Below are 16086 nucleotides of genomic sequence, written 5' to 3'. Positions count from 1 at the left end.
CCCGATACGCTAGGACCTCTGTACAGTTTCTTGTTTCTCCTGCAAGCTCCTTGAGAGCAGAATTAGGGCCCCATTCACAGAATTAGGGCCAAGTCCATGCATTAGTGGTTAGTGAGCAGCTAGCTGGCCGAAGGATGGTCCATCTGCAGAGCTGGCCAGCAATCTGGCAGCTTCAGAACAGGTCCCCAGTGGAGAGGCCAGGGCTGGGTGGGCTGAGCTTGGCTACCCTTTGATGATATGGGGATGGGAGCACAGATTTGAATCACAGGCAGAGGCCTCCCTGGCTGTGGCTGTTACTGGATACTAATACCTCATCCCTCCCCAGGAAGCCTGCCCATCTCTACAATTTCTCAGAAGATCCTCCTGGGCTATATCCACTGGCCTCTGAGTCTGTTGGAGCAGGAGCTGGGGACACCAATGCCCAGATTAGGGACTGGCTACCCAGACCAAGTGATGAATGCATTTTATCAGTCCATCTGTGAATCAAATCATCCATCCATCCATCTACCCATCCACCCATCCATCCAAAAATCAATCAATTCATCCATGCATCTATCTACTTGCCCACCAACCCATTCATCCATTTACTACTTTATCCATCACTCATCCATCCATTCATCTACCTATCTTCTTATCCATCCAGAACTTATCCAACCACCCACTCATCCATTCATTCATCTATCCATCGTCTATATCCACATACCATCCGCTCACCTAACTGCCTTTCCACTTGTCCATCCATCCACCCATCCATTCATTCCCTTAGCTATCGATCTGTCAGCCCACCCCTCTCTCATTCTTCCCCAGCGTATCTGGGCTCCACCCTGGCCTGGACTCTGATGACTTACAGAGGAATACGGCACATCCCCTGCCCTTGAGGAACTCAGCCTGGTGGGAGACCTGATGTATACCTTGCAGGGCTTGTATCTTAAGGGAGAAAGAGCAGGATGGGTGAGGTAACCGGGTGTCCAGGAAGCACCAGGGCTCAGAAATGGGAAGTGCAGATACTCAAAAGGGCACCTGGGGTTTGAGGAGGTTGCTGTGCGGGAATTAGCTGATTTGCATGGCTTTGCACGTGTAGCCCAGATAAGCCTGTGGGGACATGAGTAAGGCATGTTGTAGAGGGGGCACTGGTTCTCCCTGTACCTGAGGCTGAGAAAGGAGAAAGGCAGCTGAGACAGAGGCCTGGAGGGAAGATGGATAGCCGGGTGCTCGGGAGCTGGTGCGTGCCAGCAGTGGCTAGAACCGGAGTGGGTGGACAGGGAAGGCTGCGCCATAGAAGTCAGGCAGGACCGAGAGTTGGGGGCTGTGAGGCCCCCGATGGGAGCCACAGCTCCACCAGCCAGAGGTAGGCACAGCCAACACGCATCATCCTCAGGGCACGCAGACCTTTCTCTTCTAATTAGGATATGGGACATCTGAGAATTAACAGTCTTCAGCCAGCCGCGGTCGCCCTCTGGGGCAGCTGAGGAGCAGACATCAGTGCTGAGCTGTGTGTGCCTGGAAGTGCGGGAGTGGGCGTGGAGGACACAGGGAGCTCTGGATAGCCTGGGGTGGGGTGGGGGGGCATCTGGACAGCCTGCTCACCCTCACAGGTGTGCCACTCTCTGGCCCAAACGCAGAGCTCTGTGTGTGTGTGTGTGTGTGTGTGTGTGTGTGTGTGCAGGGCAGGCCGGGGGAGGGCAGTGGAGGCGATCCCTGGCTTTTCAACAGCTCTGGGACCCAATGGCTGGGTGTGTATCACGATGCCCATTTACAGACGACGGGAGATGAAGCGGTGACTTAATCAAGGTCAGGACACCAATGAGTGGTGGAACGGGGGTTCAGGCTCGCTGACTGGTAAATCTGAGTCCTGTGAGCCATGCTTCGAGAGGGCTGCTCCTGGGTGGGCTTCTGCCCCCGCTGGATCCCTGGGAGGCCCAGGGACGAAAGGGCACCCTGATTTCTGCAGGGAGTCAGACGCAGAGAGAAAAGACAAGTTGTGAGCAGGTTTTAGGGGGAGCTGTTTGCCCAGCACACAGAGAGGGCTTTGGCATAGGGGCTTGACTGTATTATTGGGGGTGGAGCCATTGACAGCTGATCCCTCATGGGCAGAAGAAACTGGGTCAAAGGCAGAGCTGGGAGAGAGTCCCGCAGAGCCTAGAGGCGGAGGAGAAGGAGGGAAGGGCAGAGGAGGAGCCCATCGTCTGGTTTCTATTCTGTGACGGGGAACAGAGGCGTAATTGGCGTTTGGGAGAGCTGCTCTGCGGAGTTCAATCTGTAACAAGGCTTCAGTTTCCTCTCCTCAGACCCGGCCCAGGCTTCCGAGATTGCTCTGCGCGACGCTAACGGGACGGAACACATCCCTCATTCCTGCCGACTAGCCTCAGCTCTACTGGGCCCTGGTGTTCGGCGGGGAGGGGGCATGCTGGGTGGGGGTGGGACTGTGAGCTCTGCCCCTGCCTCCCCCCTGGGGTCCTGAGGCCAGAGGGCTCTGCTGGCTACCTGAGCTGCCAGCTAAGCCCGCCTAAGCCAGGGGCCTCGCCACAGATGTCCCCTCCCTGTCACTGCGACACTGAGGACAAGAGCCCCCGTCACAGTGAGCTGATCACCTGCCACGTGCCAGCCTGGGCTACGTGCTCCGCCCACAATGTCCTCAGAGCATCCTACGAGGTCGGCCTTATTGGACCCACTTCACGGGGGAAACTGAGGCTCAGAGAAACAGAGGGACAGGCCTGAGATTATACCGTGGGTGGATATGTGGAGGAGTGAGGATTTGGGCTCAGGTCGGTTTGATGGCAAAGCCTCTGCCCCTTCCGCCATATCTCCTCCTTCCTGGAGTAAAACAACACCGAAGCCTGTGCAGGGACACTGCTGCCCTGGGCTGCAGGGAGGCTGAGCCCAGAGGGTGGCCGCATCACTCCCGGTCACCACTGGGGGGCATCTGCCTGCCCAAGCGTAACCAGGCTTCTTAAAGGGGGGACCTCTGAGCCCACCGTGAGCAATCCGGACAGGGTACTGGCAGGCGAATCGCGTCTTAAGCTTGGTGTGAGCACAGGCAGGAGGGGGAACTTGTACCCTCTGGGACGAGGCCCTGCTGGCACCTGTGGGGCAGGACTGTGTGACTTCGGGTGACTCCCTTCCCTCTTCTGGGCGTTGGTTTCCTTTTCTGTAAGACGGTTGAATTTCCCAGGACCTTTCCTTTTCTATTTCTTTACAGAGAACCCCTGGAGCAGAGGAAGCGGGGAGCTTGGGTCTGGGAAGGAGATTAGGCACTTCATTGCATCCTGAAAACAGCCCAGAGTGCACAGCAGAGCTCAGAAAGGGCACGGCGCTGGCCCAAAGTCATACAGCTGGGAAGGGAAGGGAAGGGACAGGAGAGAGCCGGCCTTTGAGCCCAGGTGAGTGATTCCAGTGTGAGGCTGGTCCGTGCCAGCTACATTCTCGCGAGGTGGGCAGCTGGGGAGACTTAGGCAGTCGGCCTGGCCCACTGTCACCTCCACCCAGCACCTTGGGTGCTCAGCTACACAGTGTAGAGCATCCCCACTGCTCTGCCCGCCTCGCCTGCCCTGCCCTCGCCAGTGGGCCTGGCTGCCAGAGGCGGAGGGGCAAGCCCAGGCCACATACCCACCTGCTTGATGCACTGCAGGCGGTCATTGGTCTGTTGGATGTGCCTGTCCATAGAATTCATTCTGGCCGTTTCACTGGGTTCTACCCGAGAGCCATGAACGTTGTCCAGCCTGTGAAGACAGAGGAGAGTGGGTGTCACTGGGGTTGTGCCAGGCCCGCCGGCCTCATCGCCACCCTCCTGCCCCGACACAGGCGTGCTGGCCTCAGTGGCTCCCAGCGGGTTCCAGGGCCCTTCGTGAGCTGTGGTGGCCTCTGCCCCGGGCAGCCCCGTGCTGGAAGGAGGAACTGTGGCCACGGCCAGCCAGCGCTTCTCCACGCTCAGCCCTGGGGGAACCCCATCTGGGCTGAGGGCAGGAGGTGCTCCTGGGTGCTCTCTGTGGGTGGCTCATGTGGGCACTGGGCAGGCGTGTCCACCACGCATTTCTACACACACGTGCGTGTTGGGCGGCGGTGGTGGGGATGACGGCTCCATCCGCAGGTTCCCGGCACAGGGCTTACCCACTCGATGTGGCTGTGTGTGTGTGTGCACGCACGTGTGTGTGCACAGGGATCTTTCCACATGACGACCTCGACTGCACGTGTGGTCTAAGTGCAGCAGCCCCGTCATAGGTGCCCTCCCCGAATCCCCCACGCCTTAGAGTTTGCAAACCACAATTCCATGTTTCCCCTTTGCCCTCCCGGGAAAGAAGGAGGGCAGCCCTCAGCACCGCCCCCCTTTTCCAGATAAGGAGACTGAGGCTCAGAGAGAGGAAGGGAGTTACCCGGGGTGGCACAGGGAGCCTGTGTCAGAGCTCGAACGAGGCCCCGGCGCTCTGACTGCCAGTTCACGGCCGAGTGGTTGGGGGACACAGCTGTCACACTCAAGAGGCTCACTCTTCCTGAATGGCGCTGGGCCTGGGGCACATGAGCACGCATGTGAGGAGGCCCCTGGAGCCCCCAGGCCTCTTCAGGGAGGCCTCGACTGCAAAGGCAGAGATGGAGATAGCGATGGAGGAGGAGAGGCAGCGAGACAGAGAGAGAAGAGAGAGGTTTCACCTCTGGTCCCCCCACTGCTCATGGGTCCAGGTCCTCGGGCCAAAGCGTAAGTCTGCTCGTCACTGGTTGTTTGCCCTCCCAGAAGCCAGGCTGCAGACACATGGGTCAGACACAGGGTGCTCAACAGAGGCCCCCAGCACCTGGCCTTCTCTGCTATCTCGAAACGCTGCCCCCTGAAGGCCCCTCATCTCCGTCCGCGTCACCAGGTCCCATCTACCAAGTACGTTCTGTAGGCTGGGCCCTTGCATTCTCTTCTTGACTCCTCACGCCTGCTCTGTGAGACTAGAAGCATCTCCATTTTGCAGATGAGGAGACTGAGGTCTGAAATCTGCCAAGTCCCATGGCTAGTGGAAGCTTGGACCGTGTCTGCCTGTCTGCTCCCATGCCCTGGCTCTCTGCCCCCAGCGCGGGCACCCTGGTTGGGGAAACTGACACCATGCCTGGCCGCAGCCTCGCGAAGAATGCCCTGTTCCTCTTCCAAGGAGTTCTTCGCTACACAGCTCCTTTAAAGCACTTCTTGTCGTTCCATTTGTGCTTGAAAAGGCAACTCATTTGCGTGGTTCAAAAATCACGGGTGTCCAGTGAAGTGCTGGCCTTGTCCAGCCCCCAGGGGCCTTTCCTGAGAGAACCAGTGTCATCCGTCTCCTTCTGAGGGACTCATCTTAGAGAAGCAAATATCTATGTGTACTATCCCCTGCCACTCCTTAAAAAGAAAACCCATAAAACGATAGCATTCTTTTTTTTTGCGGTACGCTGGCCTCTCACTGTTGTGGCCTCTCCCGTTGCGGAGCACAGGCTCCGGACGCGCAGGCTCAGCGGCCACGGCTCACGGGCCCAGCCGCTCCGCGGCATGTGGGATCTTCCTGGACCGGGGCACGAACCCGCGTCCCCTGCATCGGCAGGCGGACTCCCAACCACTGCGCCACCAGGGAAGCCCAAGCGACAGCATTCTGTACACACCATCTGCACCTTGCTTTTTTCCTCTTAATAATATCTCAAAGTTTATTCCACATCAAGACATAAAGAGCCTTTTCATTTCTTAGTGGCTGCACGGTATTCCCAGGCACCGATGAATCATTTATCCAACTGCCATCTGAATGTCCACCCGTGCCAGGTGCTGTCCTAAGGCCCGAGGGCCTAGAAAAGGCCCTTCTGCTCCAGGGGCTCACACTCTGGCCCAAGTGATGAGGCCTGAGCTGCCCCCAGATTTTATTATTGCAAACAGTGTTGAGGGATCGCCTTTTATATCGGCCACATCATTATGTGTGAATTAATCTAGAGAACACACTCTTGGAAGTGGAGTTTCTGGGTCATTTAGGCATTTGTACTTTGATAAATGCTTGTTGGATTCACCTCACCTTGGAGCTTTCCAGCAAAAAGGTAAAAATGGGAGTAGCATCCCCACATTGATTTCTCCTACCCTCACCCCACCAGCATCCCTCCATTCACGCCACTATCACACATTTACATACCCAGATATCCAACTTCTCCATTACTTATCCATTTAAATGCCCGTCTGTCCATCCATCCACCCACCCACCCAAACATCTTCAGCCTCCCCTTGCCTATCCATGCATGCTTCCAACTCACCTGGTAAACACTTATCAATATCTATACTGTGCTAGCTGTATGGGGCATGAGAGATGGAAACGAAATCAGTTTCTTGGGTCCGTGGAACTCTTGGTGTAACCCCATATCCACTCCATGTCACCTACTAGGTGACTGTTGAATTCCTCTTATAAGTTAGGTGCTGGTCCAGGCACTAGGCAAAGACACTGTTACTATATCCCCACTTTACAGATGAGGAAACTGAAGCTCAGGGGTTATAGTAGCAGCTCCAGAATCCTGGCTTTCCCACTACAACCAAAACTTTTGTACAGGTACTGGGGATGGGCCAGGGAGGGTGGAGGGTACCACCGTCTTGTAGGTGTGTGTATCAGCGGGGAGAGTGGTGACAGGGTTACTCTCCTTGCTACACCTGTAGGTCCCCCAAGCAGGGGCTGGGTTTCTCCTGCTGAGTTTACCTGCATGGAACCTCAGCCAGTGCTCACATGATGAGGACTCCAGGGACCAGGGACAAACCCTGGTGAGGGAAGCAGGGACGTGGGTGGGGCCCAGAGCAGGAGTGAGCCAATGCCACCTTCGGTGAGGCCACTTCAGTTCCTGGTGCCAGATGCCATCTGAGTGGAAGAGACCCTGCTGGTCTCCCAGGCACCTGGCCTGGTGAGGTAAACGGGGAGGCGGGTCTTTCCAGCCCCACCCAGGACATGAGTGAACACTGGCTGTCAGGGTCCCAATGAGAGAGTGCCATTTCCACAGTCAGTGGGGCAGGGACGCCAAACCAAAGGGACCCATTACACAAAGGTCTCGGGACTTCCCTGGTGGTGCAGTGGCTAAGAATCCACCTGCCAATGCAGGGGACACGGGTTCAGTCCCTGGTCCGGGAAGATCCCACGTGCCACGGAGCAACGAAGCCTGTGCACCACAACTACTGAGCCTGTGCTCTAGAGCCCGCGAGCCACAACTACTGAGCCTGCGTGCCTCAACTACTGAGGCCCGCACGCCTAGAGCCTGTGCTCCGCAACAAGAGAAGCCACTGCAACGAGAAGCCTGCACACCGCAACGAAGAGTAGCCCCCGCTTGACGCAACTAGAGGAAGCCCACGCGCAGCAACGAAGACCCAACGCAGCCAAAAAAACCCAGAAAAAAACAAAGGCCTGCGCCAAGTCAGGAGGAGCCGGAAGGAAAATACAAAGAAACCCCAGGCCTGTGCAGGCTTCAATCCCCTGGCTGCAGGCTGCAGCCAACCAGAACAAAGGGCCTGTGGTGGCCCAAGAGGCCAGCAGGGGGTGCTGTTGATGAAGCTAACTGCCCAGGGGGCTAGAAACCTGCACTGTGGAAATCTGGTGAGGGATTAGGTGGCCACACAACACTCTGTCTCTAAGTAGGAACTTTTGGGGGACTTCCCTGGTGGTCCAGTGGGTAAGACTCCGCACTCCCAATGCAGGGGGCCCGGGTTCGATCCCTGATTGGGGAACTAGATCCCGCATGCACACTGCAACTAAGAGTTTGCACGCCGCAACTAAGAGTCTGCATGCTGCAATGAAGATCCCGTGTGCTGCAACTAAGACCCGACTCGGCCAAAAAAAAAAAAAAAAAAAAAAAGAAAAAAAAAAAAAACCCCATCCCCAAAAAAAAAAAAAAAAAAAAAAAAAGAGAAAGAAAGAAAAGTAGGAACTTTTCCAAGGATGGGCACGGCCTTTTGTCTCCAGTGTCAGAGACCTAGTGGGGCCTTGATAAATGCTTGTAGAATGACTGACAGATCATTTCTGGGGCCTGGGGCTGCTCAGCCCACCGAGGGAAGCCCCAAGCAGGCACCAGGAGTCCAGACTCACCCAGACAGCCACCTGGGGGCCAAGAGGTTGTCCTTCCCTGTTGAGCTGTGGCAGAGGGCCACAGGTTTCCCCCGAGGAAGCAAACAGTAAAGGGGAGATAGACTGTCAGGTTTGTCTCCACTCTGGCTCAGGGGCAATACTTTCTAGAGGCCAGTGGCTGGACTGAGTTAGCTTCTGGATTCAAAGATGCTCAGAATATCATTGGCCAAAGGTGTTTTGAGGTCTCCCACCACCCCGAGTTCAGCTGGTTTTATTCTGGGGAGTCTGAGGCCCACAGGTGCTGTTTCCCGGGTCACACAGCATGTCTGGGCTGGATCTAGACACCAGGGGGCTTTTCTCCCAGGCTGGGGCTCCATGTTGTAGGAAGCAAGAAATGAATGGCTAGGCCTGGGACACCTGTGAGACCCAGAGCATTGACAGGAGAGACATCACAGGGACAGCTGTGTGTCGCATAGCTCTTAATCTATAAAATAACAAAATGTCTGGCTAATTAAGGAGATACTCACAGGTGAGGTGACATTTTTAAACCACCAAGATCATTGGGAAATTGGGGTTATTAACACCAGGAATGGATGGGGCTGGAGGCTCCACCCCTGCAGAAAAAGAGTCAAGGCCTACAAGGCTAAAGATTATGGACATGGAGAGAGGAGGAGGGCTGAAGGAGGCATGAGAGAGCTAATAGCTCACTGAGGGCAGTCTGAGATCTTCCATTAGTTCTGCACCTGCTGTGTTTAGGCATCAGGCCAGGCCCTGTGCACTGATAATTCACTCAATCCTAGAAGGCTCAGAGAGGGGAAGTGACTTGCCCAGGATCACACAGCCGGGACAGTGTTGGGCTGAGATTCAAACCCTCTGCCTTTCTAACCATTAATGTGTTGTTCTTCCAACTCCTCCAAGACTGTCAGGGCCTCCTGGAAGTCCCCACCCAAGTCTGTGCCTCAGCCCAAAGAGATGTTCCCCTGGTTCCACCCAACCTGTCCAAACCCATCCACCTGCTTCTAAGGCCATCCTGGTGCCACTGGGCTCCCTGCCTGCTGGCCAGCGCCGGGAAGTGGCGAGCACTCAGCGGCCAGCAGAGGTCGCTCTCCGCCGCAGGAGCGTTGCTGGGCTTGGCTGCAGTCTCTCTCCTCCCAGCCTGGACTCCTCTAAGCTAAGAGTCGAGTTGCTACAAATCCTCCGTGGCGGTTGCAACTCCAGTGCCCACCAAGGCCGGGCTCCCTCCCAACTGGAGATCACTGTTGGCCCGGCCCTGGGTGTACCCAGGGCCTCAGCCCTTCTTCTTACCATCTGCCTACCTCCCAGTGGGGAGTGAGCTCAGGCGGTCAACCGCCTGTGGCCCCTGGCCCTCTCTCCTGGTCTGAGCAGCCACCAGCCTGCAGGAGATACACAGCTAGTCAGCTTGGGGGCCTGGAGGCAGCCCAGCTCTGCCACCCTCCTCCAGGCCTCAGTTTTCCCATCTGTAAAACGAAGGCTAGCAGGCTGCTGGCAGCCCTTCAAACTCAACATCTTAGGATTTTGGTGTCAGGAGCTCCAGCTGTTTGGAAAATGCCATCTCAACGAGTGCAGGATACTTGACTTTAGAACTGCGAAGGCTGTCTCAAGGCAGGCCTGCAGGGAGCCTGAAGGCCCAGGAAACTCTGGTAGTACCGCTGTTCCAGGGTCACCTAAGACCGCAGACACTGCCCCTCTCTCTGCTATACACTTTTCCTTGCAGCTTACGCTCGGCTTGGCCTAACTGCACGTAGGCAGGTTTTCTGATGGTGACATGTGGGTTGGCCGGTCTTCTCAGCTCCCAGGGGAGCTCTTGAAAGGGACAAGCTTCCATTCTGCACGACTCACCACTAGTGGGGCATGGCCAAGTTCAGCCTCAGAGGAGCCTAGAACAGAAGACATGCTCAGGAAAAGCTAGCTGCTCTCAGGCACGTAGGGCTGCTCAGAGAGTAGACTGCTGAGAGTCGAAAGGGAGCCTGGGAACCACCGGGTCCTGGGTCCTCATGCAGCAAGATGGACACAGGGAGACAAGGGCAAGCAGGACTGGAACTCATCTGTCGGGGTCTAAGGAGGGCCCTGGGTCATCTCCAGGCTCCCTGGAAGCATCTCTCGTGTTCTGAAACACTGGGGGAGGCACATGGCCCTCAGCAGGCTCCTGCCTAGAAACGGGGAGCAGGTTGCTCTCAGCTGCCCTGTGGAAAGTGGGGTCTTGGAGCCCTGGAGGCAGCTCCCTGGGGCTGACATCAGCAGTACTAACATCAGTGTGTTTTATTTTTCCCTTTTGAGGCCAGACAAGTTAACTGGCACACTTCACACACAAGCACCCAGGGGAGAGGCATTTGCATATGTGTGTGTGTACACCCACATAATTATATACCCCCTTTGCACACTTACGCATAGGTATATGCACACACTTGAGGGCTGGCCCAGACGTACAGAGCACACACAACTCCTGACAGCTTGCACAGGCAAGTGGCAAGTCCCCAGGGGAGCTGTGTGAGCAGTGGTGTGCAGAAACAATTCAATCACCATGCACGTCTGCAGCTCAGACTCCCCCAGGGCGAGCAGTGCCGTCAACAGGAGTGGGGGGACTATACCTACAGTCTGCAGAGCAGAGGCTGCATTCCAAGACATTGCCAGGGCCAAGGAGCTTGGGACATGCCTGCGCGTCAGCCTGGTGGCAGAGCCTGGGCTTCCAGGGGACCCATCCCGACCAGCCCCTTTCTAGTTCTCAGACTCCAAGAGGGGCAGATGTCGTGGATTCAACAGCGACCTGAGTGTGACAGTGTCACTCTAGGTCCTCCTCTGCCTGGCCCCCACCTCCCACTACTCCCCGCTGATCCTGTGTCCTCCACGTGGGGCTGCTCCCTGCCTCCTGGACTGTGCTCTGAAGATCACACCTCTACGTCTTTGCCTCAGCCCAGAATGCCTGGCCCCCTTCATCCATTAAGGTCTGGTTCAACGGTCACCCGCTTGGTTGGTTTCCCCCAGCAGAGCCACTCACTTCTACTTCTATGTCCTCAGTGCCCCTGTCACGCACCCCCAACTTGGTGGTACTAGACCAGTGGGGTGTCTTTGCATCCAGCTCCCCCGTCAGCTGGAATGTCTTCCAGGTGTGGATTCCCAGAACCTAGCCTAGGGCCTGGTACCCAGCAGGTGCTCAGCAATGTTTATTAGATGGATGGATGGATGGATGCGTGGATGGATGGCCATCATTGGGCCCAGAGTGGCAAGAGCTGAAAACCCAATGACTCAGCCCTAATCAGAGGATCTTAAGATGGAGAGAGACTCTGATAACTCGGTCTGGGGTTTCCAAAGAGTGATGCGTGTACCACTGGTGGAACAAAGACGATTTTAGGTGGTCCATGGGCAAAACTTGTACATTTTCATAGTGAAGTATCTGGACTAGAACAATTATCACTGGTGAGTTCGTGGATATTATTACTTAGGACAAGGTTAAATAAGGGAGGGATGGCAAACCTAAAAGAATTAAAGAACCATTTTAAACATAGTATAAATGGTATGAAAGTGACGGAAGTTAAGCAAGCACTGATGGAGTTTGATGCCTTCCTCCTCTTAAAGTAAAGGAGCTCAGAGAGGTGTAGCAGCTCTGCAGCCTGCACCAGACACGCTGCCTGGAGGCAGAGGAAGAGGGTGGTGGTGAAGCAAAGACAGTCAGAGTGACTTTGTGTCCTATCCCAGGGAAGTCAGGGAGGTGGGGCAGAGGGACAGACATGAGTGGGGAGAGGGAGGAAAGAGGCAACTCCAGGCAGCTGACCGGGACCAGCTGCTTCCCATTCTTGGCCAGGCAGCTGGAGCAGGCCCTTGGGCCACCTTGTGGCCTTGCATGGGGTGAGGCCCCTGGGTAGGGGGTGGGCCCTGAGAGCCAGACCTTCTTGGCTGGGAGACTATGGGAGGGCACTTTATTTCCCTAAGCCTTCATCCGTCAAACAGAAAGGTGCATCGCCTCCCGGCCCACTGCGCTGAATAAGTGAAGTCACTCAGGGCAGTGTTCTGAAAAGGGAAGTCCTGATTTGGACAACAGCTCTTCCAAATCCAGGTCCCCCTTCTCAACTCCGGGAGTGCCCCGTGACAAGACTCGACCAGGCTCCACACCTCCTGGCCACAGAGTTCAGACGCTCTGGCTTGGCACTTGAGGTTCCTGGAAGGGTGGGCCTACTTCTCTCCATGACCCCATCTCCCAGCTCCCGCTCTCCTCTACAGGAACCCCTACTGTCAATGGTCGTTGATGGGACAACACAATGTACCCTGGGCGCTTCAGAGAGGGGGCTTCCTGAGGGCAGCCTTGTACACCTGACAACCTTTTCTGGGACACAAGAGTTAATCCAGAGGAGAGGATGGCTGATTCGGGAGAACACGTGTTGATGCCACGTGCCAACCCACTGTCCCGACCCACCCCACGCTGTGCTGGGAATCCCAGCTGTACTTGGGGTGTGCCTCATCCCCCTGGGGCATGTGACACCTTAGCAGGCCCAGGCCATGCCCTTGAGGCCAAAGCCTCCTGCCACCCTCTGGCCACACTCCAAGTCCGTGACCTCAGGGTGAACTTCCACTGCCAGCTTCTCTCCCCAAAAGGTGAAGGAGGGCCAGCTTCAGCCCTGGATAAGGTTGCTGGGTTTTCTCTCATTCCCAAGGCTATGCCACCTCTGCTTTTTGTTTCCTCAGAATGAAAAGAGAAACTGAACAAGTACTGAACCCATATGTGCCAGACAAAAGGCTCAGATGCCATGCAGTGGGAAAGGGGGAGGGTGGAAACAGCTCCTTAAGGGCACTCAGAGATCACAGGGTGGGATGGAGCTGGAGATAGAGCCAGGGTCCCCTGACTGCCATCTGGTGTCCTCTAGAAGGCTGTAAATACCCTGCAGATATTCCTACAGCTCCAGCTCTAGGACAAAGAGGTGTTCTCCACTGTGTCTTCATTACCCCAGCCCCTCAAGCCTCCAAATCCATTCACCTGGCATTCTCCAGGAGCTCCAGACAGGGGCAGGGGCAATGGCATGTCCAAAGGAGAGTCAGATATAACTAGATGAGCCCTTAAGAAGCACATAGGGCTGTGGTGTATAGGATGCAACTCCTACCTCCTGCACCCATGACAGGCATGGCCAATCAGTCCGTACTCTTCCCACTGGGTCCAGACATGCCCCAGCCAATCCTCCACACACCCTTCTGCCCACCCTTCTTAACCACCTGGTACCGACACACGAGAAGAAAACCTCTGGGCAGCTCCTTTTTTTTTGTGCCGCACCAGGAGGCATGTGGAATCTTAGTTCCTCGACCAGGGATCCAACCCGAACCCCCTGCACTGGAAGCGTGGAGCCTTAACCACTGGACCGCCAGGGAAGTCCTGGGCAGCTCCATTTTTAAAAGGAGTGACCGGAGGCCTAGAGGAGAACTTAGCCTGGCGTCACCAGCCAGTCGAGGCATGAGCAGAGACCTGCATGCGGATTTCCCAAGTCCTGACACCTAGTTCTCTCTTCACTAAACTGGGAGTCAGAGCCAGGCTCTTCTTGAGCTGACAGCCCACGTATGGACCACTCAGGCAAGCCAGCCACATTTCAAGCAACCTTACATCAACCACGGCCGTACAGCAGCTTGGGGACACTATTATCCTATTTTGCAGAGGAGAAGATTAAGGCTCAGAGCGGGTGGGTGATTACTACCCAGTCACACAGGGACTACACAGGCTGGCCGAGGACAGTAGCTGTTTCTCCTGAGCCTGGCCTTTTATTTTTACGTGTATACCTTTTCTTTTAGTTAGTTCCTATGAACTGTCAGATTTTTAAAAAGATTGATTTGCACTGAAAGTGGTAGATGATGAAAGCAAGCAGGCCTCATGGCTTAGATCTAGAATGGATCCGGGGATCTGCTCAGGTCCATCATTTACAGATGAGGAAACTGAGGCCCAGGGCAGGGGCAGTGGTGGAGGTGGAGCAGAGCCTTGAGCCTCTGTTCTGGGTCAGAAGTGGGGCCAGGGCCACACCCGGGCCTCGGGAGCCCTGGCTGCCCTGAACTTCTCGGCTCTCCCTGCCCACCCATGTACAGGAACCTCCTGCAGGTGCCGGCTGAGGGCAGGCCTGCGGGCCCAGACCACTCAAATAGGGGCCTGCCCCGGGGAGCTCTCAGGGGTCTCGAGGTGGGGGGGTGGGGAAGGACAGGGTGACTATGACAGGCTATGCCAAGCCTGGTGGGAGCAAGGGCTCTGCTCCCCCTGGGGAGCATCTGTGGTTTTTTCTGCAGAAGCCCTGTGACGTCCCCGTGGCTCCATGTGGATTCCTGGCGTCCCAGCTGGGCTGCAGCTGGCACACTGACCCCGTAAGTCCTGCCTCTTTCTAGAAGGCCAGTGGTGCAGGGGGTGAGTCAGCTGGGATCTGGTGCCCGTCACCCTGGCTGCCATCAAATCTGCATGCGGGGAATCTCTGGGTATGAGGCTACTCAGGGACTAAACCACACCTGACCCAGGTTGGGAGTGGGAGCCTCATCCCTGGAACCCTCCAGGGACAAGCTGGGCACCCCACAGGCAGCCTGAAAACATGCTTCCTGAATGTCTGCTGAGAGACAAAAATTCACACTAGGTGCTCCAAAATCGTGTGCTGACTTGACACTCTCGCTGTGCAAGGCACTCTACAGTTTACAAAGCACCGATGTCATAACCTCATTTGACCCTTGTTATCATCTCATTTACACGGGCAGTATAGCTTAGCGGTTAAGGTCACCAGGCTGCCTGGGTTCAAATCCTGACTCTCATTTGCCAGCTTCTGTGACCTGGAGCAAAATGCTGTTCTCCGAGTACCTCAGGCTCCCCATCTGTAAAACGGAGGCGATGATAACTAATAACCGTGCCTACTTCGTAGGCTGCTGTGTTCGTTAAATGAGTTAGTGAATAGGAAGCACTTAGCACAGCCCCAAGCACGTGGGCCCTGGCTCTACACAGGACCCAGGTGGGGCTTATCGTCTCCATCGCAGGCAGGAGGAAACCGGGGGTCAGAGAGGAGCCAGTACTTGCTGCGGGGCGGGGGGAGTTAAAAGCCAACCACTCTAGACACTAAAGACCTTCAACTTTTTTTAGAAACCTAGTTTTAAAACTTATTTTTCAACCTTGCAACAACATCTTAGGCAGAGGCTCAGCTTATACAACAATTAGAGGGGGGCCGGGCTCTGGATGGAGGGGAGGGGGCGAGGCTGCCCCCTCCACTAGCCCTCACACCGGGGCCTCTGGGAGCCACCCTGCGCCTCAGTGCCGGGCGCCTCGGAGCACGTGGGTGGCTGAGGCAGGGGCCCCGTGCCCACCGGCCAGAAGGCCACGTTGAGGAGCTGGAGGGATCTGTCCTTGTGGCAAAGGCCAGTTGTGAAAAGTTCCAGAAGGAAGCGGGGAGAGGGTCAGTGCTTTGGGCCGTGTGAACTGAGCACGGCTGCTGCAGAGCAGTGCCTGGACGCCCACATGGGGTCTGTCCAGGTGGGCACTGTCACTGAAGGAGGCCTATTCTGAGAAGAAGGAGGGCAGTGGCCAGGACACTCCAGACCAGGCTGCCTGAGGTCTGTTCCTTGGAAATGGGTCCTCCCTGAGCGAAGGATTCTCTGGTCAGATGGTTGGGTGAAAGCTGCATATTCTATGCCCTCTGGAGGGGAGGAAGCACGTTTCCATGCGAAGGGCCTTAAAGAATCTGGCTTTTCCCAAAGTGACTAGAGAGCAAAATACTTTTCTCACTAAACACGTTTTAAAATCCCATAGAGCTAGTTTTCCCCGGAACCGCCTTTGACAAATTCCGACCTAAGGGGAGTGGCTGTAGGGTGTAGAGGCTGGATGGCAGGGAGAGAGACTGCAGAGGAAGACCAGTCTGTTGGCAGGCTGGGGGAGGGATGCCCAATGGGGTGGTGGACCAGAAACTGAAGTGTTTCTGGTCGCAGGAAGAGAAGTCACAGAGCACCCACTCCAAGCTCTGAAACCCACCGCCCAGGAGGCCTGGGGCCCTGGATTCTGAATCCAATGTTATGGCCAGCTTCATGAGGCCACCACCGCTTAGACGTACCCAACCAA

The 16086-nt window shown here is 56.0% G+C and overlaps 1 protein-coding gene across 1 annotated transcript in view; it reads right to left on the bottom strand.

The window, feature by feature from the left end:
* The window catches only part of ZMIZ1 (zinc finger MIZ-type containing 1), a 229718-nt gene that overhangs the window by 101671 nt on the left and 111961 nt on the right, over positions 1-16086 (bottom strand). Inside the window, exon 5 of the mRNA XM_024740273.1 lies at positions 3611-3719. Within this exon, the coding sequence (XP_024596041.1) occupies positions 3611-3670 (60 nt within the window). The 5' untranslated portion in view covers positions 3671-3719. The remainder of the gene's footprint in view (positions 1-3610; positions 3720-16086) is intronic.

This window comes from Neophocaena asiaeorientalis, unplaced genomic scaffold, assembly GCF_003031525.2.
Source record: "Neophocaena asiaeorientalis asiaeorientalis breed wild unplaced genomic scaffold, Neophocaena_asiaeorientalis_V1.1 scaffold517, whole genome shotgun sequence".
NCBI lineage: Eukaryota > Metazoa > Chordata > Mammalia > Artiodactyla > Phocoenidae > Neophocaena > Neophocaena asiaeorientalis.
Note: the sequence above shows the minus strand (reverse complement) of the source record. Positions and strands in the feature narration are given on the sequence as shown.